Raw genomic sequence first — 24,098 nt, 5'->3', positions numbered from 1 at the left:
TTTGCACTTGAGATTACTCTCACGTATCTAAAAATAAGTCATTTTATTGCCACCTGCTTCTAAGAACACAGCCTAAAGCCTATGCTAATTAGCAAATCCTAAAAGAATGGAAATACAAGCTTTAAAAATCCTGCTACACAATTACAAGTTGGTTGTGTGTATATTAGACATTATTGCTTGGGCAGTAAATACAGTAAAACCATGATTCAGATGTACTGAAGAATAAAGTACTTCACATCTCTTGCACATACCTGCAGTCTCTGCACCCTGTTAACTAAGCATTTGAACTTTTAATAAACAAGCTATGCTTTTTCCCCTAGTTTTTGAAGTTATTATGAACAGCATTGTAAACCACACCATATATTAGTGCTGCTCCTAGCACTGCATCAGCTTTCCTAACGTTACACCAACGGTTTTACGTAAACAATTTATGATAAAGTGAAGAGCACTACTTTGATGGTATTTTCATTGATTCAGTCTGGTTCATGGTTACATGGTTGAAGTTCCTACAAGTCCAAGAATCAAAACTTGTACTACGCCACATTAAAAATTTAAAAAAATAAAAAATTTTAATCTTCTAATTACATTATCCCGTTTTCTACATCATCCTCCTGATGCTTCCAAATGTTAATTTTTCAGGTGACTAAAATATACATCTTTAGTTTTGATACAAATCTTTTGAAAAATTTATTCCTTACTGATTTTGTTGGGCACAGTAGCATGAATTCAACTGTTTCTTGATTCAGTCATTGTTACGAATAGATATTGTTACACTAAGTTGGAACATGACCATGTCTTTCCCTGAGGGCGCTGCCGTACAGGTGATCTACCCACACACTATCGCCCGATGGCGACAGATTTAAAGACTCTTTGGAGTCTTCGTCAGTGGGCCAGTGTACTCTCACTGCCGCCTAACATCGCCCGCCTCTCACTTTGCTATATCTAATCTGGCCTGGGTTTGGAAATCTGATAACTGAAATTGTTCCAATAATGTATTTATTCATCATGTCAGTAAAGTCCTCCCTAAGATTGGCAGGGCTCTCTCAAGAGGAAAAGACAACAGCTTTTGCTTATAGACTTTGTGGCATCTACGTGGCATACATGCTTCTTAGTGTTTCTGTGAGCTTAAATAATATTTTAATTATGTTTTCGTTTTTAGCTCTTCCTACAATTTCCTAACATTCATAGCTGAAAAAATTTAAGTTAAAAAGGTCCCTAAATCAAATTTTAATTTCCATAAATGTCTAGAGCAATGGCTGCAAATTAACATGAAATTTGAATTGGAGTTCTTTGGCAGTATGTTCAGAGAAATGGTGACCAGATCCTAATACCAGGAATTATGAAGAGTTGCCAATACGTTTGCTAGTGAGAAGCATTTACTTTCCAGTGTTCATCGTGATAAGAAGGTTGATAGTTCAAACAATTTATTGCTGCTTTATAGTATACATAATTAAATGAAGAAACATGTTAAACTCAAGGGAATTTTTAATAGGTTACTTGCAATAGTTATTGCAGGCAACAACTTGTACATGATTTTATTTCCAAATCACAAAAAACAAATTTTATACAAATCAGCACTGTAAAAATGTCAATTACAGCCCCAGAGGCTTTGCTGGCAGAATAATTGTCTAAATTCTAGGATATGGGAAACAGCTTTTTTTCCTGGATTCATCTTTTTTTTTTTCATTTTCTTTTTTTTTACAAAAAAAAATTTACAAGTGAAATGTTACTACAAAACTTTTTATAAGGAATTTTTGCAAAACATTTACATTTTACCATCAACTATTTCTGTTTTAAAATCCTTATGTAGATTCAATACCCTATGCTGCACATCAATTTATGTGGGATGACAACTTAGTGACATGCAGAAAAAACACCACAAGGCATTAAAATGAAGACTTAAATACAAATATTGTTTGCAATAAAACAGTTATAAAATTGAAAAATAGGACCTAAACATCATGCTTATCTAAGTTTGACAAATTAACTTTTTCTCCTAGATTACACACTTTTATTACTGCTCTCATGAGAGTGTGATAAATAATGACTTAACATCAAGTTCTAATGTAATCAGCAACACATACACAAACCTAACCAAAGAAAGTATACTGTAAGAAAAAACTATTCTAACACTGGAGTTCTACCATGATAAATACATAGCTTTGCACTGATAATTACAATAAAGAAAAGTTTTATAACAGTGGCAAAGGGAATGAACAGTGAAATGCCATTAAACAAGACTCTACTGCACATCTGTGCCCTATTACTTATAACAGCTATATCCCACTGAGTCAAATAAAGGACACGGAAATTTACGATTCTTATAAGACAGAAAAGTGGATTCAGAATGGTATGCAGAACAGACTGTCAAAATATTTCTAATTTCAGCAGTGAAATGTGCACCTGCTAACACAAATTAATATATTTTATATGCTATAAAGCTATCCAGATTCAGTTTGTTAAATTTATAATAGGCCTCATTGTTGATTAAAAAATAACTTCCATTTCTGATGAGCATACATAAGTATGCATTAAAACTGGTTCACGGAATAATGGTGCAGAGAGCTCATACTTGGTATTAACAACAACAAAAAGTGTCACTCTGAGGAAACATGATTCAAACATTAGGAAAGTTTCTTCACATAAAAAAATTTATAGCACTGATTGTGTAGCATAATGATAGATAAAATATATATTTGATGTTTCAGCTCCTATATAATAAAATTAAAATTAACACTACCAAATGCTCCTCTGTACCAAACAAAACAACAAACTGAGTCTGATGTTTTAAAGCCAGATACATCAGTTGTTAAGAGTACATTAAATAAAATATACAAAACAATTTACAAAATCCAACTAAAATTTAAAGACTTTGTTACAAGTCTACAAAAGCTTTAAGAAACTTGAAATTTATAACCACAGTGTAAAAATTTTTTTTTCCTTTAATCTCAAAGCTTTTTTATACAAACTGAAAGCACAAAAGACCTTCAGTTTTATATAACGCTACAAAGGGCTGGCCTAAAGTGTACATAGTGTAAACAGTGATCATTACAGTATTTCTCCTTCATCAAAAATACAAGAAACATCACAATTTTGGAAGAGAATTCGCATGAGTAGTACTTTTCCTGAAATAACAGAGAATGCACAAAAAAAACCATGTACCTATATTCAAACAGTCCCCAAACTAACTGTTGATAAACCGAGCAGTTAAACTTTACTTTTCAAACGATCAATTCCAATTCCATTATGATTCTGTGTAAATATATTTTTAAAATATGAAATATCTTACTAATATTTAAGCTATCGGTATAATCCAAATTTTTTTCATATGAAATGTTTGGCCATCTTTCCTATAAGTTCCTTGCATAAAAAATGAAATACATTATTTTTCTTTAGTCACTTACATGACTGAAAATTATTCTGATTTTTAAAAAATAACTTTTGCTTCATAATATCATATCTGTTATATATTTGTTAGGCTGTCTTTACAGGGTAATTCAGTTATTGACATAACATAAAGACATTACTATGTTATAAATTCTTAATCAGCCTTCTAACGCAATACTAGAAACAAAATGTGATTGGCTCATTTTTAGTAGAGAGGAAAATGAAAATTGCAATGTAGTTAAAAGATAATTTTCTGCTGGCCTTAAAAAAAGTATGATAATTCTTTCTTTGGCTACCAAGTCAAAGCATAAAGAATTCTGCACATTGTCAACATAACTCATATTTACAGAATATGCAACTACAGAACAATTTATACTTTATGCAAATACTTCCAATATAAACATTTTAAATGAATTTTGTGGTTCAACCTAGGGCTAGGAATATAATCAATCCTAACTTCAAAACCTTACATGTTAAGTTCCCTCATTTTATTTTTCTGAAGCTACTATGAGTTTTGTATTTTCCTAAGGTTTCGATCTAAAATTTAACCTAAGGTTTAGCTCTAAGTTCCTCGTGTCTCCAAATGGAGAAAGTAATTGGACTTCACTGATTGTCTGCATACACACTACTATAATGTAGTGGTAATAATGATCTGAGATGCATCTCAGATTACTTTTTTGGAACTTACCTAATTCAACTGTAGAAGAATTTCTAACATTTAGAAAAGACGGCCAAAACTATTTTCAGTTGACTTTTCAAAAATCAAGCTAAGGAAATAAAGTATTATCCCTATTATGAGTTAACTATCTGTTTTCTGTGCTATAGGAAAAAAAATCCATGTAAATTATTACTGACTGAATTTATAACAAAGTACTTTCAAAGAAAACAAGTCCAATTAAGGTCCAGCCTGCAAACTACTGAGGTCTGTCTTTTTAAACATGTTAACATATGATGTTAAGAGAGGGGAAGATTCTGTTTAAAGATTACGTGATAGATTTCCAAATAACTACAACTTATACTATGGAGGAAATACTTTCTATCTGTTTCCAGTACATCAGTTTGCTTTTTGTATTTTTAAAAATTCAACACTTCACATGTTGACCCAAAATCTTGGAATACTTAAAGAAGCCAAGAATGAACACATGATTTCCTACTCTGTAATCCACTTGACCAGCCCATTTCCAGATTTTCAAAGGTGTGTAAACTTAAGTGCAGCACTAGAGGTCTCTGTTATAAATAACTTTTCAGAATTCTTCCATGTTGGTTGAAACATTGGGAGTTGCTGGGTTTGAATCTTGAGAAATGGCTGCAACTGTGACAATTCTTGGGGAGCCAAGCACCTCTGTAACAGACGAGTCCAGTTCTCCCGAGGTAACAATGGCAAGAGCTGTCCCGCCACCTTTCTTATTCTGGTGCGTTTTGACATGTTTGGAGAGATGATCACTCCGCATGAACCTTTTTGAACATTCTGGGCATTCAAATCTCTTTTCACCTAAACAGAAAAATAGTAAATGAATAGTGACTCTTTTTCTTTAAATGAAATTATAATTTAAAATAATTTCTCTTCTGGTCATACTATACTTTTGTTTAACCTTTGACTAGTTGCAAAATTCTTTGTTTTTATTTTAAGATGCTATCAAACAAGCAGTGCAGTATAGGAGAAAGAGCATTGTGACTGGTGATAAAAGATCTGAGTTAAAATTCTGGTTCTGCTAAGAACTGGAAATAAAAGCTGGAGCAAGTAAAATAACCAGTCTGGGCCTCAGTTTCCCCATCTATGAAATAAGAGTGTTTCTAACAGATTATCCCAAAAATCTTTTCCAGGTGTAACAACATATAATGTTCAAGGTTCATGTTCACTCTTCCTTAAAACACACTGTCTGGGTTTTGGTTATAATACCTACAGGCATGAAATACCTCAGAACTATTTAAAATAAAATCAGTTAACAGTGTACTGAGTTTCTTCACAAGGCAAAAATGAGAGCTGGGAAAATACGACATTTCAAATTTATTAAGTGTTTTTAGGTCTCACAGATGAAGACTGTTAGGTTCTGGTATACAAAGTGATCCTTAAATATGCTCTCTTTAAGATATAAGATAGTTCTACTGGAACTAACTACTTCTATATTTTGGAATAAAAACTAAAGTTGACCAAAAACAAGAAAGCTATTTCATTTTTGTGTATAATGGATAGAGCACATAAAAATTTGGTTAACTGGTATATTTTGATGTTCACAAGCAATCAACTATTAATTTTACAGGGAAAGACTAAAGCTACTACTTAAGAGAATGAAACAATGTGTTCCCTGCCTGACAGAACTTGGATAATAAAATTCAGTTCAGCTCACTTCTATACTTGGCCCTGCTTTTGAATTACCAATAGAAACCTTTAAATTCAAGTTTGTCCATGTCAGATATTTTCTCCTCTTCATGTGTTTGCTTTTATTTTTTAGAAAATTACATTTGCAGAATCTCATTGAACTTTTCTCTTTCAGTCTTGAAAAATTAAATGAAAGGATAAATAAATGGTTTAGAAAACATTATCAAAGACATTAAAAATAAAGAGTTAAGCCTTAGGTAAAGCAGTTTTCACTTTATGAATGCTGATACCTAGAAAAAGGTGAAAAATAATTAAACGATGGTTTAAGTTTAGGATCAACCCTGAACTCCTTTACCTTTCAAGTTTCCCATCTTATTTAAAAAAAGAAAATTTCTCAGTTTACACATTTTAAAGAGAAGAAATCTTAAAGATCTTATTTTACATTTTCATTTTATAGATGAGTAAGCTGAGGCTCAGAAATTAATTTGCCTGGGAATCATACAACTTAATATCAGAGCAGGATTCAAGGCACCCGATTTCTAGTTTGGGTTTATGTTATGTCACCAGAGTTCAATCAGACACCTCTTTTCTTTTATAGCAACAATGGCTGAGAATAATCAGAAGCAAATTAGGTAGTGATGGCCTGAGATCACTGAGCAAACAACAAATTAACTGGGTGGTCAACCTGTACACAGAGGATGTTTAACAAATATTTGTGGACCATCTGCAATTTGCCAGGCACTGGTGATACGAAAGTGAGCAAGTGAGAGTCTCTGACTTTAAGAAGCTTCCATTATCTTGAGACAGTCATTTGCAACCATGTGGAACCAATGAAAAAAGAAATTCAAGTCCCCAGCTACTCAGTGGCAAACTGTAAGATAAATGGGAAATGATGGTGACATGGTTGGTGTGTGGACTTTCTTGTCTGTCTACTCCTAAGTGGTGGGGGTGTTCAATTAATTTCAAGTAATAAAAGTTGGCTAGAATCTCAAAATTAGTAAATTATGTTGTACAAGTAAGTAAGGGAATGACGTTTCAGTTTATTATCTTTTTCCACACAGAAATGTGTTTTCTGTGGTGCCAATTTCTAAATTCCCAACTCTTGGCAAACATTATCATTATCTTTATCTCAAGGAGGTACAGAATTCTTGTACTAACTATATATACAATATCTTTATTATATTTATAATTATTTTACTTATTTTTATAATTATTCTTAGTAGACTAATATTTTTTATAATTAACGAAACTAATTATCAAAACTGTTGATATTAGTTACGGTAGGCAGAATGGCCCCCCAAAGAAGTTCATGCCCTAATTTCTGGAATTTGTATCTTTTATTACATGGCAAAAGAGATAGAACCAAGGGTATAGAGTCTAATATAGGGAGTTTATTTTGAATTACCTGGGTGGGCCCAATCTAATCACATGAGCTCTTAAAAGCAGACAGCTTTCTTCAGCTGGAGTCAGAAAGATGCAGCAGGAGAAATCACCGAGATAAGAAGTATCAGAGGGACTTGAGCTGCTGTTGCTGGAGGGGGCCACGTGAAAAGTATGAGAAGGAATGTGGGGAGCCTCCAGGAGCAAACACCAGCCCCCAGCCGACAGCCAGCAAGAAAACAGGGACCTAAGCCCTACAACAGCAAAATCTGAATTTGGCTGACAATGTGAATGAGTCCAGAAGCAGATTCTTCCCCAAAACCTTCCGTAAGGAACACAGCCCAGCTGACACCCTGATTCTGACTTTGTGAGATGCTAAGCAGAGGACTTAGGCCGAGCCTGTTTGAACTTCTGACTTAAAGAAACTGTGATACAATAAATTGTGTCATTTTAAGTGGCTAAATTTGTGGTAGTTTGTTATGGCAACAACAGAAAACTAATAGTTATACAACATACACCTTGAAAAAAATTAAAGCCTGATAAAATAAATTATAGCTGATCTATTATATGGTCCAAGATCTGTGAAGTATCTTCATTAAGAGAATCCAAAGCATGTCAAGGACAAATTCCAAATTTTAGTTCTTTAAGAAAATCTCAAGGACATAACCCAGGGGCCGGCCCTGTGCCTGAGTGGTTAAGTTCATGGCTCCACTTTGGTGGCCCGGGGTTTCGCCGGTTCGAATCCAGGGCACAGACATGGCACCACTCATCAAGATATGCTGAGGCCGCGTCCCACACAGCACAACCAGAAGGACCTACAACTAGAGTACAGAACTACACACTGGGGGGCTTTGGGGAGAAGAAAAACAAAAAAGAAGCTTGGCAACAGATGTTAGCTCAGGTGACAATCTTAAAAAATTATAAAAACAAAAAATAAAAGGAACATAACCCAAACAATTTTAGTTTAAGTAACTGAATATAGAAAAAACAAACGCTTCTTTTGCCTAGATTATTAAGAGAATGCCATGCTGTACTACATGATTATTAAAATATGGTAGTTTTTTTTTTTTTTTTTTTATTAATGTTATGATGGATTACAAGCTTGTGAAATTTCAGTTGTACATTTTTGTTAGTCATGTTGTGGGTACACCACTTCCCCCTCCGTGCCCTCCCCCCACCCCCCCTTTTCCCTGGTAACCACCGATCAGATCTCCTTCTCAATATACTAATTTCCACCTATGAGTGGAGTCATATAGAGTTCGTCTTTCTCTGACTGACTTATTTCGCTTAACATAATGCCCTCGAGGTCCATCCACATTGTTGTGAATGGGCCAATTTCGTCTTTTTTTATGGCTGAGTAGTATTCCATTGTGTATATATACCACATCTTCTTTATCCAATCATCAGTTTCTGGGCATGTAGGCTGGTTCCACGTCTTGGCTATTGTAAATAATGCTGCGATGAACATAGGGGTGCAACGGACCCTTGAGATATCTGATATCAGGTTCTTAGGATAGATACCCAGTAATGGGATGGCTGGGTCATAGGGTATTTCTATTTTTAACTTTTTGAGAAATCTCCATACTGTTTTCCATAGTGGCTGTACCAGTTTGCATTCCCACCAACAGTGTATGAGGGTTCCTCTTTCTCCACAACCTCTCCAACATTTGTCGTTCTTGGTTTTGGATGTTTTTGCCAATCTAACGGGGGTAAGGTGATATCTTAGTGTAGTTTTGATTTGCATTTCCCTGATGATTAGTGATGATGAACATCTTTTCATGTGTCTATTGGCCATATTCATATCTTCTTTTGAGAATGTCTGTTCATGTCCTCTGCCCATTTTTTGATCGGGTTGTTTGTTTTTTTGTTGTTAAGCAGTGTGAGTTCTTTGTATATTATGGGCTTTGGGGAGAAGAAAAACAAAAAAGAAGCTTGGCAACAGATGTTAGCTCAGGTGACAATCTTAAAAAATTATAAAAACAAAAAATAAAAGGAACATAACCCAAACAATTTTAGTTTAAGTAACTGAATATAGAAAAAACAAACGCTTCTTTTGCCTAGATTATTAAGAGAATGCCATGCTGTACTACATGATTATTAAAATATGGTAGTTTTTAAAAGGATTTAAATAGAAGATTCATATGAAGAAACTACATTAGATTACTTCCTAACATGATATTAACAGTAATTTCTCTCAAAAAAAATGCTGAGATTTTCAAATGGAATCACAGATTTGAACAGATGAATGGAATAAATCAGATCTTTATTTATTTGAAGTAGCCATCAAGAGGCAACTATTTAGATGTCATAGTTCTGTCTAGAATCTAGTTTTCAAAATGTTGCCATCAAATAAGCCAATATAATGTACAAAATATACTTTATAAATTACTAATGTTATTTCTAAGCTTGTCATTTGATAAAATACCTCCACATGTAGAGATTAAAATTAATTTCAGGAGCAAACTAAGGATCTGTATTAGTTTCCTAGATTTCTCTAAGAAAATATCATAAGCTAGCTGGCTTAAAACAAGAAATATTTAGTCTCTTGCAATTCTGGAGGCTAGACGCCCAAAGTCTAGCTGTCAGTAGGGCAACGCTCCCAACAAAGGCTCTAGAGGACTCTTCCTTGCCTCATCCTAGGTTCTGGTGACTTATGGCAATCTTTGGCATTCACTGGCTTGTGTTGTATCTCTTCAATCTCTGCCTCTGTCTTCACATGGCCTTTTTCCCTGTGTCTCTGTCTTCTCCTCTTCTTATATGGACACCAGTCATTGGATTTAGGGCCCACTAGGTATAGTATGATCTCATCTTAATTCATTTAATCTACAAAGAACCTATTTCAGAATAAGGTCACATTCACAGATACCGGGGATTAGGACTGAACGTGCTTTCTGGGAGACACAATTCAACCCACTACAGGGACATTTTAAAATGTCTGGCATTTGTGGGGTTGTCCTGGAGGTGCAGCAGTTAAGTTCATGTGCTCCACTTCATCAGCCTGGGGTTCACCAGTTCAGATCCCAGGCACAGACCTACACACTGCTCATCAAGCCATGCTGTGGCAGCATCCCACATATGAAGTAGAGGAAGATGGGCACAGATGTTAGCTCAAGGCCAATTTTCCTCAGCAAAGAGAGGAGGACTGGTGGCGGATGTTAGCTCAGGGCTAATCTCCCTCATAAAAAAATTAATTAAACATCTGGCATTTGTTATATAGCTAAGTAACAAACACACTGTCTGCTCAAGAAATAACTTTCATCAAATGTCCATGAACAGCAGATATACAATTCCTTAGTAAAACTAACCAGACTTTTATATATAACTCACATTACAGAAATCACTTTTTGATTTGTTCTAAGAAATCTAGTTATTCATATTGAATGATTAGTAGTCCTTGGATTCTTCCAACCCTCCCCTGCAATGCCCTCAACCTATCAGTCCGTCCTGGACACTCCTTCCTACCTACCCACCCTAGAATATTTAAACAAATCTTTCATAAGTACCCTCAATTCTCCTCTATCATTACCTGTGAATAAAAGTAAATTAAAAGGAGGAGAGAAGACAATTTGGGAGAAGTCATATGGCTTAAATTTTCCTGAAGTAGAAGACTGGGAGTGAGAGGAGGTTGAGTGGAAATGACAAGGGAAATAAGAAGACTTAAGAAGGTTTATATAATTATTAAGGTACTGAGGAAGCTGACAAAAAAGAATAGGATTTGACAGGCTGTTCTGAGAGACTAGCTGAGATTTGAGACTATGAATTTACAGAGACATCAATTTGCATAATGAGTAATTTTTTATTTCCTCCTTCAGCAATTATCTACTCAAATATAGAAGCCCTTTGGTCATTTCATTATAAATGCTTTTTTAAAGGCAATCTTATCTACTCTAATAGTTTTAACTATCATCTATAAATGGATGACTACATCATGATCCAGATTCCTAAACTCAACTGTGAATTCGACATCCCCAAGATGTGCCACAAACAGCAGCATTCAAGGTCACAAAAACTCATCAACTCTCTCTCTAATCCTTATAATTCTTCAGAAATACAGGGGGGAACACCCCCCAAACCATGAAAGAAGTAATGCCACCAAAGATTCACTCCAAAAATTGACTCCTCTATGAAAGGAATCAGAAAACCTAGAAAAAAACTATCAAAATCAACCCTTTTAGACTCTCGAAATCAAGGCTTGCAGTGACTCAGGGAATGCTTAATAAAGAAAAACGGCCGAATCTTGGTATGAACAGCAAGCTTTCTGATGTTTTAGTCTGCCTGGTTCCATTTTTCACTCGCCAGCAGCCTGGCAGCCACCACAGGGAGCAGAATAGAGCTAGAACCCTTTTAAAACCTCAATCCCAAAGAATTATCATTATTTGATCTGTTAGTGGTTCTTTGGAAGACCCACTTAAAAGATTGTTGTATTTAACCTGACTTGGAGATAGCCCAATGTGAAAAGCATTCTCTGGGGGTGGAGAAGGGCATGTGTTTATCTAAAACAATTATAGGCAAGTGTTTTAACTTCATGGATGCCCGAGTTAACGGACAACACTTGGAACAAACAATAAATAGACTAAACACAAAGCTTAAAAAGAAAAGCTGGGAAATAAGAAATCCACAGGGGCTTTGAAAAGCTCTGACATACTCCTTGGAATCTAGAAGGCCACATACATGCTTAGGGCTATGAGCCTACTCAGAAAAGGTCTGAAAAGGCCCAAATTCTCACCTGTGCCTAACCTTTGAGGCACTGCATAAGCAGGAAGTGAAAGCTAAGGCAGAGTTTCAACTGTCTGGCTGACTGTTAAAGGGTGCCTGAACATGCACACAAAGCCTCTCAGCAAAGACAGAGAGACGTTGGTCTCAGGTATTTGAAGAAAGAGTATTTGAAGAAATGATGGCTGAAAACCCCAAATTTGATGAAAAACATTCATCTACACATCTAAGAAGCTCAATAAACTCTAAGTAGGTTAAACTCAAAAAGATTCACACTGAGACACATAATAATCAAATTGTTTAAAGTCAAAAACAAAGAGAGAACCTGAAAAGAGGTAAGAGAGAAGTGACTCATCACCTACAAGGAATAGTCAATAAAAATAACAGCTGATTTTTCATCAGAGATCACAGACGCCAGAAAGCAGTGGGATGATATATTCAAAGATGAAAGAAAGAAACAGTCCACCAAGAATTCTATATACAGCACAACTATCTTTCAAAAATAAGGAGAAATTAAGTTATTCCTAGATTAATAGTACCTGAAAGAATCTGTCTCTAGCAGATTTGCACCTGTAAGAAATACTAAAGGGAATCCCTCAGGCTGAAATGAAAAGACACTAGGCCATAACTTGAATCCATATGAAGAAATAAAGACCACCAGGTAAGGTGACTACATAGGTAAATATAAAAGATAGCATAAATGCATTTTTAATTTGTGCAATCACTAAGAAAATAACGAAAATTATCTATCTATATCTATCTATCTACCTACCTATCTACATCTCTCTATAGAGAGAGGGGAAAATGACAAGGGAATTAAAATATTCAAATAACACACAATGAGTATTTAACATAAGATGTCAATAATGGAGGAATACAGGAACAAAAAAGATAGAAGATACATAGAAAACAAATGCCAAAATGGCAGAAGTCCTTATCAGTAATTGCATTAAATATGAATGCATTAAACTCTCCAATTAAAAGGCAGAGATTAACAAAATAGATAAAAAACATGATCCAATTATATGCTGTCTAATGTTAGCTGTTACTGTTATTGCACGTCTGAATTCGTTTACTGCTCCCATGGCTCATTCTTAACTCATCACTAATCACTCAACTTGGCAGAAGGAACTAAGTTTGGGGCCTTGGTAAAGAAGTCAGTCAGCCTCTTAAGACTTCAGTTTAGTCTTAATTTATAAAATTATGTGGTTGCACAAAATCATTTCTAGGAGTTCCCTGGCTCTAAGTCCCATTATCCTTGGTAGAGTTAAGAGAAGTGTTGCATGATACCGAGGCACATGCGTGAGGCTGAAGAGAAAATTCTTTTGGATTCTTAAAACAAAAATTACAAAATCTTGCTCCCTTTCTATATTGCAATTTCTCAAAGATAAGAGCTTGTCTCACACTTTTAAAAACTTATGATTTAATTTATATACAGTAAAACTGATTCTTTTTAGTACATAGTTCTATGAGTTTTGACAAACGCATCAAGTCATGGAGCCATCACCAAAATAAAAATACAGTCATGCATCACTTAACAACGGGAATATGTTCTGAGAAATGTGCTGTTAGGCGATTTTGTCATTGTGCAAACATAATAGAGTACACTAACAGAAACCTAGATGGCCTAGCCTACTACACACCAAGGCTATATGGTACTAATCTTGTAATTAACTTATGACTGTGCATTGCATAATGATGTTTCGGTCAACAACGGACTACGTATATGACACTAGTCCCCTAAGATTATAACAGCTGAAAAATTCATACTGTGACACTGTAGCCATTGCAAGTCATAGCACAGCCCATTACTCACATGTTTGTGGGTGATGCTGGTGTAAACAAACCTACTACACTGGCAGTCATATAAAAGCATAGCTATAGTAGTAGGCTATCCCGTCTACGTTTGTCTAAGTACTCTATGATGTCGGCACAATGACAAAATCATCTGACACAATTCTCAGAACCTTTCCCTGCCATTAACTGACACATGGCTGTAGAAGAGCTGCTATCACTTACAAAAATTTCTTCATGATCCCTCTTTATAGTCAAACTCTCCCTCCTTCCTTACACATCGGAAAACAGTGAACTGTTCTCTCTGCCTCTATAGTTTTGATTTTCCCCTAATGTCATACAAACGGAATCATACAATAGGTAGCTTTTTGATGCTGGCACCTTTCACTTAGCACAATACATCTGAATTTCATCTATGTGGTTGAGTGTATTAATAATCCATTCTTTTATGTTGGGGAGTAGTACTCCAATATTTGGATATACCACAGTATTTTATCCATTCACCAGTTGAAGGACATTTGGGTTGTTTCCTACTTGGGGTGATATAAATAAATCTGCTATATATATTCATAGTTTTCTGTGTGAACATAGCTTTTATTTCTCCAGAGTGAATACTAAGGAGTGGATTACTAGGTCATATGGTAAGATTATGTTTAACTTTAAAAGAAAATTCGAAAATGTTTTCCAAAGGTGCTGTGTCATTTTGCATTCCCACCAACAATGTATCAGAGTTCCAGCTGCTGTGCATTCTTACCACTACTTCTCATTGTCAGATCTGATATTCTAATAAGCGTATACTGGCATTTTGTTGTGGTTTTAATTTGCATTTCCCAAATAACAGATGATGCTGAACATCTTTTCATGTGCTTATTCACCACGTCTATCTTCCTTAGCGGAGTGTCCAAATCCTTTGACAATGTTTAAAAACTGGGCTGTTTGTTCACATATTGTTGAGTTTTGAGAGTTTTTTATACAATATATTCTAGATAAAGGTACACTGTCAGATATGCGGTTTTCAAATATTTTCTCCCAGTCTGAGTCTTGTGTTTTCATTTTCTTAACAGGACCTTTCATAGAGCGGGTTTTTAGTTTTTATGAAGTCAAATTTGTCAATTCTTCTTTTATGGATTGTATTTTTCGTGTTTTATTAAAAACTTTAGCCTTATCCAAGGTCACAAAGATTTGGTCCTATATCTTATTAAAAAACTTCCATAGTCTTAAGGTTTTAGATTTACGTGTGAGTGATTTTGAGTTAGTTTTTGTAAAAGATATGAGGTACGTAGACTGAAGATCTTTTTTTGCACGTGTCTGTCCAATTCTTCCACACCATTTACTGAAAAGACTACCCTTTCTCCACTGAACTGTTTTTGCACCACATGTGTATGGGTCAATTTCTGGACTCTCTAGTCTGTCTGTCTTATTTACGTGTCCTTCTTTTCACCAAAATCTCAGTGTTGATTACTGCAGCTTTACAGGAAAACTTGAAATTATGTAGTGTCAATCAGCCAACTCTGTCATCTTTCAAAATTGTTTTGGATATTCTAATTGCTTTGACTTTTATAAAAATTTTATAATCAGTTTGCTAATATCTACAAAATGGTGCTGCAATTTTCAGAAGGACTGCATTGAATCTGTATATATATTTGGGAGAACTGATATCAAAACAATATCGGCCCATCGAATCTACTAATCTGGTATATCTCTCCATTTGTAGGTCATCTTCAATTTCTCTCACCAATGTTTTTAATTTTCAGTATACATATCTTGCATACACTTTGTTAGATTTATAGCAAGTGTTTCACTCTTTTCATCCTATTATAAATGACACTGTTTATTACACTACTTACATCCAGTTGTTCATTGCTAGTACACAGAAATACAATTCATTGTGTATATTCACCTTGTATCCTGCAATCTTGCCAAACTCATTTATTAGTCCTAACACCTTTTTGGGGTAGAGGCCACAGTTTTCCTAAACAGACAACCAGACTGTCTGCAAATAAAGATAAGATACTTACTTCTTCCATTCGAATCTGTGTCTTTTATGATGTTTTCCTGGTTTAATGCACTGAGTATGAATTCCAATACTATGGTGAATAAGAATGATAACATCAGACAACTTTGCCTTGTTTCTGATCCTAGGGAGAAGCACTAAGTCCTTCATCAGTAAGTACAATGTTAACTACAAATTTTTTTGTAAATGGCCTTTATCTGGTTCAGGGTGTAACGTTCAATACTTAGTCTGCTGAGAATTTTTATCAAACTGAATGCAAATTTTCCCAAATACTTTTTGTGTAATTATTTAAGTAATCACGTGATTTTTTCATTCTTTTGTTGTTAATATGGTAAATTACATCAACTGATTGATTTTGCAATATTCAATCAGCCTTTCATTCTTGGAATAAACACTTGGAATAAAAAGTTAGTCATGATACATTATTCTCTTTATATATATTTTACTGGACATGGTTTGACAATATTTTGTTGAGGATTTTGACATCTATATTTATGAGGATACTGATTTTTTTTCTTTTTCCCTAGTAATGACTTTACCTGACTTTGGTATTATGGTAATACAGGCCTCGTAAAATAGAAGCGTTCCCTCATTTATTTTCTGAAAGATACTGTGCAGAATAGGTATTATTTCTTTCTTAAATGGTAGAATTTGCCAATGAAACCATGTGAGACTTGGGTTTTCCTTGTCAAAAGTTTTTAGCTAAAAATTCAGTTTCTTTAATAGATATAGGACTATTCAAGTTATCTATCTCTTCTTGAGCAATTACTGGTAATTTGTGTCTTTTAAGAAAGTTGGTCCATTTCACCTAAGTTCTCTAACTCAAGAGTACAGAGTTATTCACAGCATTCCTTTGTCGTCATATTGTCTGTAGTGGCTCTAGTGATACCCCCTTCCAATTCTGATACTGGTAAATTTTCTTGACCCATCAGACTAGAGACTCATCAATTTTATCTTTTCAAAGAAAGCTATATGTTGGTTTGACTGATTTTCTCTTACATTTATTATTTCCTAACTTCCTGTTTGGGGTTTCATTTGCTCTTTGTTTTCTATTTTCTTAAGATAGAAGCTTAGAGTGACTTAAGACCTTTCTTTGTTACTAATAAAAGCATTTAATGCTGTAGATTTCCTCTAAGCACTGCTTTACCTGCATCCCACAAATCTTAATATGTTGTATTTTCATTCAGTCAAAATATTTTCTAGTTTCCCTAGAGATATCATCATGACCCACAGGTTACTCAGAAATGTGTTTAATTTCCAAATATTTAGAGATTTCCCAGATATTTTTGTTACTTCTAGTTTAATTCCATTATGATCTGAGAACATACTTTGTATTTCTATTCTTTTAATTTGTTAAGGTAAGTCTCATGACCCAGAGTACGGTCTATCTTTGTGAATGTTCCATGTTGTATTGATTAAAATATGTATTCTGCTCCAACTGGCTAGAGTAATAAATGTCAATTAGGGTAAGTTGAATGACCACGTTCTATACCCTTTCTTGTCTTCTGTCTGCTTGTACTATCAATTACTAAGAAAGGAGTAATAACTCTACAAGAGGAATCGTGGGTTGGTCTATTTCTCCTTTCAGTTTTATTATTTTTTGCTTCATATATTTTAGAGCTCTGTTGTTAAATGCATATTACAATTAGAATTGTGATGTCTTCATGTACAGTGACCCATTCATCATCATGGAATGTTCCACTATATCTAGTAATTTTCACCGTTTTATGAAGTATATTTTGCCTATTATTAATACAGCAACTTTAGCTTTCTTTTGATTAATCTTTGCATGGTATATATATATTTTATCCTTTTTCTTTTAACTTATCCATATGATTATATCTGAAGTGGGTTTTTTGTAGACAGTATATAAATGGGTCTTTTAAAATGCAATCAGACAACCTCTCTCTTCTAATCATTACGTTTAGACCATTTGCATTATACACAGTTATTGATTAGATTTTTTTTTTTTAAAGATTGGCACCAGAGCTAACAACTGTTGCCAATCTTTTATTTTTCCCCCCTGCTTTTCCCCCCCATCTCCCCAGTGTATAGTTGTATATTTTAGTAGTGGGTCCTTCTAATTGTGGTACATGGGATGCTGCCTCAATGTGGCCTGACAAGCAGTGCCATGTCTGCCCAGGATCCAAACCAGCAAAACTGTGGGCTACTGAAGTGGAGCGCATGAACTCAACCACTCAGCCACAGGGCAAGCCCTGATTAGGTTCAAGTTTATCATTTTGTTGTCTGTTTTCTATTTCTGTTCTGTTTTTCATTTTTCTGTTTCCCCTTTCCTTCCTTCTTTTGGATTATTACTGTTTAATATTCTATTTTAACTTATTCCTCTTCCCCCCCCCCCGAATCTCTTTATTTTTAATGCAAGGATACCTTGTTTTATTGCACTTCACACATAACTACATTTTTTACAAGACCCTCTACCAGCAAACAGATTACGACTCCCTAAAGGCTCAGATAATGGTTAGTACTTTTTAGCAACACAGTATTTTTTAATTAGGGTATACGCTTTTTTTTTTTTAGACATAATGCTGTTGCACATTTAATAGAATACAGTATGGCATAAACATAACTTCTACATGCATTGGGAAACCAAAAATTCATGTGATTCACTTTTTTGCGATATTTGCTTCATTGTGGTGGTCTAGAGAAGAACGCGCAATATCTCTGAGATACCTGAAGTTGATACACAGATTATAATATATACCTAACTCTTCACAATATACATACCAATCTATTTTCATAGTAAAAAAAGGAAGCTTTTCAACCATATAGGTTTCTTTACTCTCCCCAACTTTATTATATTCACTATATGCTTTACATTCACATACAATGAAAATCCACCAGTGTTAAAATTTTTACTTTAAAAAACAGTCGAACATATTTTTAAAAATTTAAGGAGAGGAATAATAGTTTGCTATATTTACCCAGGTGTTTACTGCTTCTCCCTTCACTATTAAATTCCAAATTTCCCTTGGGTATCATTTCCTTTCAGCCTGAAGAACTTCTTTTAACATTTCTTTTGGAGCAGATAGGATGGCAACAAATTCTCTTAATTTTCCTTCATCCGAAAATCTCTTTATTTTGTTTTTGTTATTGAGAATATTTTCACTGGATATAAAATGCTGAGTTGACAATTCTCTTCTTTTTCTGGCCTCTATAGTTTCTGAAGAAAAATTATCCATCGTTCAAATTTTTATTCCTGTATACATAATGTGTCATTTTCTTCTGGCTCATTTTAAGATTTCTTACCTTTGATTTTCAGCAGATTGATTATGATGTATCTGGGCATGGTTTTCTGTTAGTTCCTGCTTGGGATTCAATAAGCTTCTTAAATCTATAATTTATAGCTAATATAGTAAGTCTCAGCCATTATTTCTTCAAGTACTTTTCTACATCAATCTTTTCTTCCTCTGTTGCTGGGACTTTAATGACATCGATTTTATTATTGTCTCACAGATCTCTGAGACCCAATTCATGTTTTTCCTCCAATCTTTTTTTCTCTGTTCTTCAGACTATAGTTTCTAGCAATCTATCTTCAACTTCACTGACTCTTTGTTCTATGTATTGCTTTATCTCTATTGGCTATTGAGCACACCTAGTGAATTTTTAACTTTAGATATTGCATTTTTTCAGTTGCAAAACTACTGTTTAGTTCTTTATAGTTTATAGAAAACTTCTGCTGTTCCTTTTGTTTCAAGCATGTTTACCTTTACTCCATGGATGATGGTTAGAACAGCTGCTTTAAAGTCTTTGATAATTCCAAAATGTGGATCATCTTGACATAGTCAGATTTACTGGGTTCATAGTATGCTGAGTAATTTTGGATTGTATCCTTGATGTTTTGGATATTATGTTGTGGTGACTCTGAGTTCTGTTAAAAATCCTCTGGAGTAATTTTTCATTTTAGCAGGGAATCAACCCATTTAGGTTCAGATTAAAAGTTCTACCTTGCCTTCTTTGGGCAGTAGTTCCAATGTTAATTCATTTTCAAAGACTGTTATGTTGTTTGCATCTGCCTAGTACATGCTGGGAATTGGGTGGTGGTTTACAAGACAGTTCCGTTCTTCAGGCCTTTGCTAGGGTCCTTTGGGTCTGTTCTGTGCATGTGCAGCTCAGGGGTGAGCCCAGAACTTATTTTGTTCCATATACATAATTAGAGATCACCTTTTACATCTCTCTCCAAAATTTCCCTCATATTTCCAACCCCTAGGTCTCCCTTCTCCTGGTTCCTCTGGACAGAAAGCCAGAATTCTTGAGGCCTCCTGTACCATCCCGCACATATACCATAACTGGCATCACCTTCAGGGTGAAATGGAATAGAGAAAAATAATGGTGATTCCCCACACATTCACTGGAAAAAATGAGTCCCACTTCCTGGTTCATCTGGCCAGAGATACGGGTATTTTCTCAGGTTTTCACATGCCTATGCTGCCACTACTACAGTACAACCTACAAACAGGGCTGGCCTTGGAGCATAGGGGCCCCTTTTCTCAGTTCTCTATCTAGATATACACGGTTTCTCCGAGAGTATTTGCTGCCTACCTGCTATTCAGTGCCCACAGAGTCAAAGCTAGGAAACAAAGGAGGAAAAAAAATCCTTTGAAACTCATTTGTGTTATGCATTAGTATACAAGTTTTGATTGTATCGAATTTCTGCAAACTAGAATAGAGATCATCAAGGAAGACGATATATTCTGGAAAGAGGATCAATTTCTCTTCTGTAGAACCCTAGGACTCAAAATGATGGGAGACATGGAGCATTAAACAGTAAATTAAACTGCCTAGGTGGAATATTAACCCTACTATCAAAAAACTGGGGCAAAATATTTGAGGATTTGTATTTAAAGAAATGTGGTCCCACACTATATTACTGTATTTTGGCAATTAGGTGTCTTCTAATATAACACACAGTGCCCCTACCCTGTTGTCTAAAATGAAAGCCACTAGTTTATAAATCTTTCAGAACCCTTCACTAAAACATACTTATCAATCATCGTCATCATCATCATCATCAACCTGAACAAGAGCCAAGGATCACTGGACAAAGCAGGGAAGCCCACAACATCAGAAAAAGCAAGATACAGACAAAAAAAGTATCCTGGAGGAAATATAAGTATTAAAAAAATTCTAGACGGAAAACTTGGAGACCTTCAGCAAGTTCCTGCATTTATATAATAAAAACAGGATGCAATAAAAAAAGAAACCAAAAAAAACACTCTTGGAAATTAAAAAACAATTCAATAGAAATACCTGAAGATAAAATTAAGGAATCTCATAGAAAATAAAAGAAGAGAAAAGCTGTAAGATATTAAAAAAAAAAGGGGAGGGAGCACAACATATATTAAGAGTCCAAAAAGAATAGAAAATAAAAAGGAGAGAATGAGAGAAGGGGTGAGTGGTGGGCAGAGGAGGACCCAGAGTTGAAGAGTCTAACCAGTTCACACAATAAATGAAAACCTAATTATGAAATTAACAGAACATTAAAGGTTAAAAGAAAGCTCTTGCAGGTTAAAAAAAAAAAAAAAAAAGGATGGGGCACGTCAAAAGGACAGAGGAGGAAATCTAAAACAACTTCCAATGGTCAAAGATGGAATAATTTGAGCAAGAAAATAAATAATGACAGTATTAGATAACAACCCAAAAAATAAATACTCATTAGTCCATAGTGATATAAATAAATGACTGAATAAACAAATAATTGGGGAAGAAGGTATAAATCTTCCTTACACAAGAATCACAACTAAAAATTGTAAAGCAATAAGGGAAATAAAAAATGACCTTTAGAACACCATAGTAATAACTGCTGCAGGCAAGATACAATGAGGAATGCTAACGTGAAAAGTTAGTATTTTCTTTAAAAAGAAACAGGATGTTTGCGTAGACTCAAAGAACCTCCTCCAAAATATTTACTAATTACTGTGGTTGTTTTCATTTAAGTCCACAAATTCTCTGATACTCCTCCCTCCAGGAGGTGGAGCTTAATTCACCTCCCCTTGAGTGTGACGTGGACTTAGTGATTTAGCGACTTGCTTCCAATAAACAGTATGGAAAGAAAAAATAACTTCACAGTGGAGATACCTAGCACACACTATCTTAACCAATTCATCAAGGTTAACATGCCCAATAATAAAAAATACTGACAGCATGTAGTCCCTGATATAATGCGATGAAAAGGGCAGTAATGTCTCTGATATGCTTCCCAACAACAAGACTTCAATCTAATCACGAGAAAATATCAGACAAGTTGAGGGATATCCTACAAAATATCTAACCTTCCAAAGTGTCAAAGTAAGAACAGACAAGGAAAGAATGAGGACATTTCACAGACTGCAGAAGACTAAAGAGCCATGACAAAGAAATACAACATGGGATTCTGGAGTGAATCTTGGAATAGAAAAAGCATATTTGTGGCAAAGTCTGTAGTTTAATTAATAGTATTGTACCAATGTTAATTTCTTAGTTTTCCTAACTTATTGTGGTTATGGAAGAGATTAGTATCAGAGGAAGGTGAGTGAAGGGTACATGAGAACTCTATACTATCTTTGCAACTCTTCTGTTAAGTGTAAAATTACCTCAAAATAAAATGTTACAGATAAACAAGCTCTTAAAAGTTCAAGGGGAAAAATTAGGTCACTGACAAAAAACCAAGAAAAGAATAACAAAGGACTATTAGTAAAACAGATGCAACAAGACAAGACAGCAGTGCCATTAACATTTTGAGTGAAGATCATTTTCAACCTAGAATTTTGTATTAGTCAAACTATCAATTAAGTGGAAAAGCAAAACAAAGACATTTTCAGACAAATTTACTTCCCATGCAGTTTTGTAGTAAGGATTTCAGAATGTGTTCCAGTAACCAAGGGAGTAAACTGAAGATAGGAGATCTTGAGAACACTAGATCCAAACCACAGAGCAGGGAAGAAAAGTCTCAAGACTACAGCTGTGCAGCAGCCCTAGAGAGGAATCAGGCTGTGTTCAATCAGAAAGCTGGAGACCTCCAGGATCAAGGAGACACTGGATTGAGTTGATACTCTTCTTGAAAAGTCAAAATAACAAAGAGAGATGATAAAGTTAGCTCACACAAGGGGAAAAAAGGCAATTAGAAACTTTAGGAAAAAACAAAAAACATAGTACATTAGGTAGTCATAATATAATTATTATTTACTAATTTTCAATTTTAAGAACTAATAAGCTATTTAAAAAGAAGACAGTGCTTACTGAAGAGAATGTAAGCATTTTAACATCAACAGAGAGAGAGTAGATTAGGTAAGAGAAGTTAGGAGGTGGAAGAGAGAGAAAATGAAGGACAGACACAGTAATATATCAGAGTGCTAAGTCAAGAGACAATGTCTGGCCTGCATACAGTTAAAAAAAGTGAATGTCGTCAGATGATGCAAAATGAGGTAAATTCTTAACTCTCAATGCAAGAAGTCAATAGATAGCGTCTAATACTGACAGATCAATACACAGTATAAGCCTATTATTTAAATATATGGCAGCCATCACAGGAAGAATAAAAATGTAAAAATAGTTAAAAGATTAAATATGGTTTTCTCTGGGGAGTAGAAGTGGGTGAAACAAAGAGTCTCCTTAACATTGTAAGCTCTTCTATATGATTTGATTTTTAAATACCATATGCATGTATCATTTGGAAAAATCTTTTAAAATTTAGTTTACAGAAAAGAAAATGCACTATTTTCAGCAGTGAATAAAAATAACTCATTGATTCATTCATAGTAAGGTACTGACTGGGTTTCTACTTAGTGTAGTGGTGGGCATTAAATAAAACATGATTGTTGCCATGAATGGTCAAGGCTTTCAACTTAACATATTAACTGCTTAATTAATACTTATTTATTTCAAAAGATATTGTTTCACATCCTTTTCAACTTTAATAAACACTCAGAAGTTACTATATTAAATCTTTAAAAGTAACATGGATATGCTGATATACTGATATTAAACTTAACATTTTTCAGAATAACATGTTTATTTTAATTAAACAATTTAGCGTACGATGTATTCAAGATATTTGAGGGTCGGCCCCGTGGCCAAGTGGTTAAGTTCGCCCACTCCACTTTGGTGGCCCGGGCTTTTGCAGGTTCGGATCCTGGGCGCGGACATGACAGAAACATGCTGAGGTGGCATCCCACATACCACAACTAGAAGGACCCACAATTAAAAATACACAGCTATGTACCGGGGGGCTTTGGGGAGAAAGAGGAAAAATAAAATCTTTAAAAAAAGAAAAGATATTTGAAACACTGAAAGTAAAGCTTAAAGTACCTATTCAATTCTGAATTATTCAAGCCAATAGAAGACGATAATGGTGTGTATCAATGAAAACAAGAATAAAGAAAATTTGCCTGTAAGTCATTAATCTTTGGTCTCGAAGTATATGTATACATAAATCATTGGATAAATTTGTGTATCTGTATAAGTGTGAATGTGTGATAGAGAGGGACTTTAGAA

General features: G+C 34.6%; 1 protein-coding gene across 3 annotated transcripts in view; it reads right to left on the bottom strand.

The window, feature by feature from the left end:
• Window positions 1-1,479: 1,479 nt before the first annotated feature.
• SP4 (Sp4 transcription factor) overlaps window positions 1,480-24,098 on the bottom strand; it is a 78,116-nt gene continuing 55,497 nt past the window's right edge. For 2 of the 3 annotated variants that reach the window (XM_044766120.2, XM_044766124.2), the window contains exon 6: window positions 1,480-4,879. In XM_044766120.2, the coding sequence (XP_044622055.1) occupies window positions 4,632-4,879 (248 nt within the window). In that variant the 3' untranslated portion in view covers window positions 1,480-4,631. Of the gene's footprint in view, window positions 4,880-8,964; window positions 22,662-24,098 lie in introns of those variants that run through there. The other variant, XM_070510006.1, reaches the window with a different exon arrangement.

The sequence above is a fragment of the Equus asinus genome, chromosome 1, assembly GCF_041296235.1.
Source record: "Equus asinus isolate D_3611 breed Donkey chromosome 1, EquAss-T2T_v2, whole genome shotgun sequence".
In the NCBI taxonomy this organism is placed as follows: domain Eukaryota; kingdom Metazoa; phylum Chordata; class Mammalia; order Perissodactyla; family Equidae; genus Equus; species Equus asinus.
The sequence above is the reverse complement of the archived record's forward strand: the minus strand, read 5'-3'. Positions and strand labels throughout refer to the sequence as shown.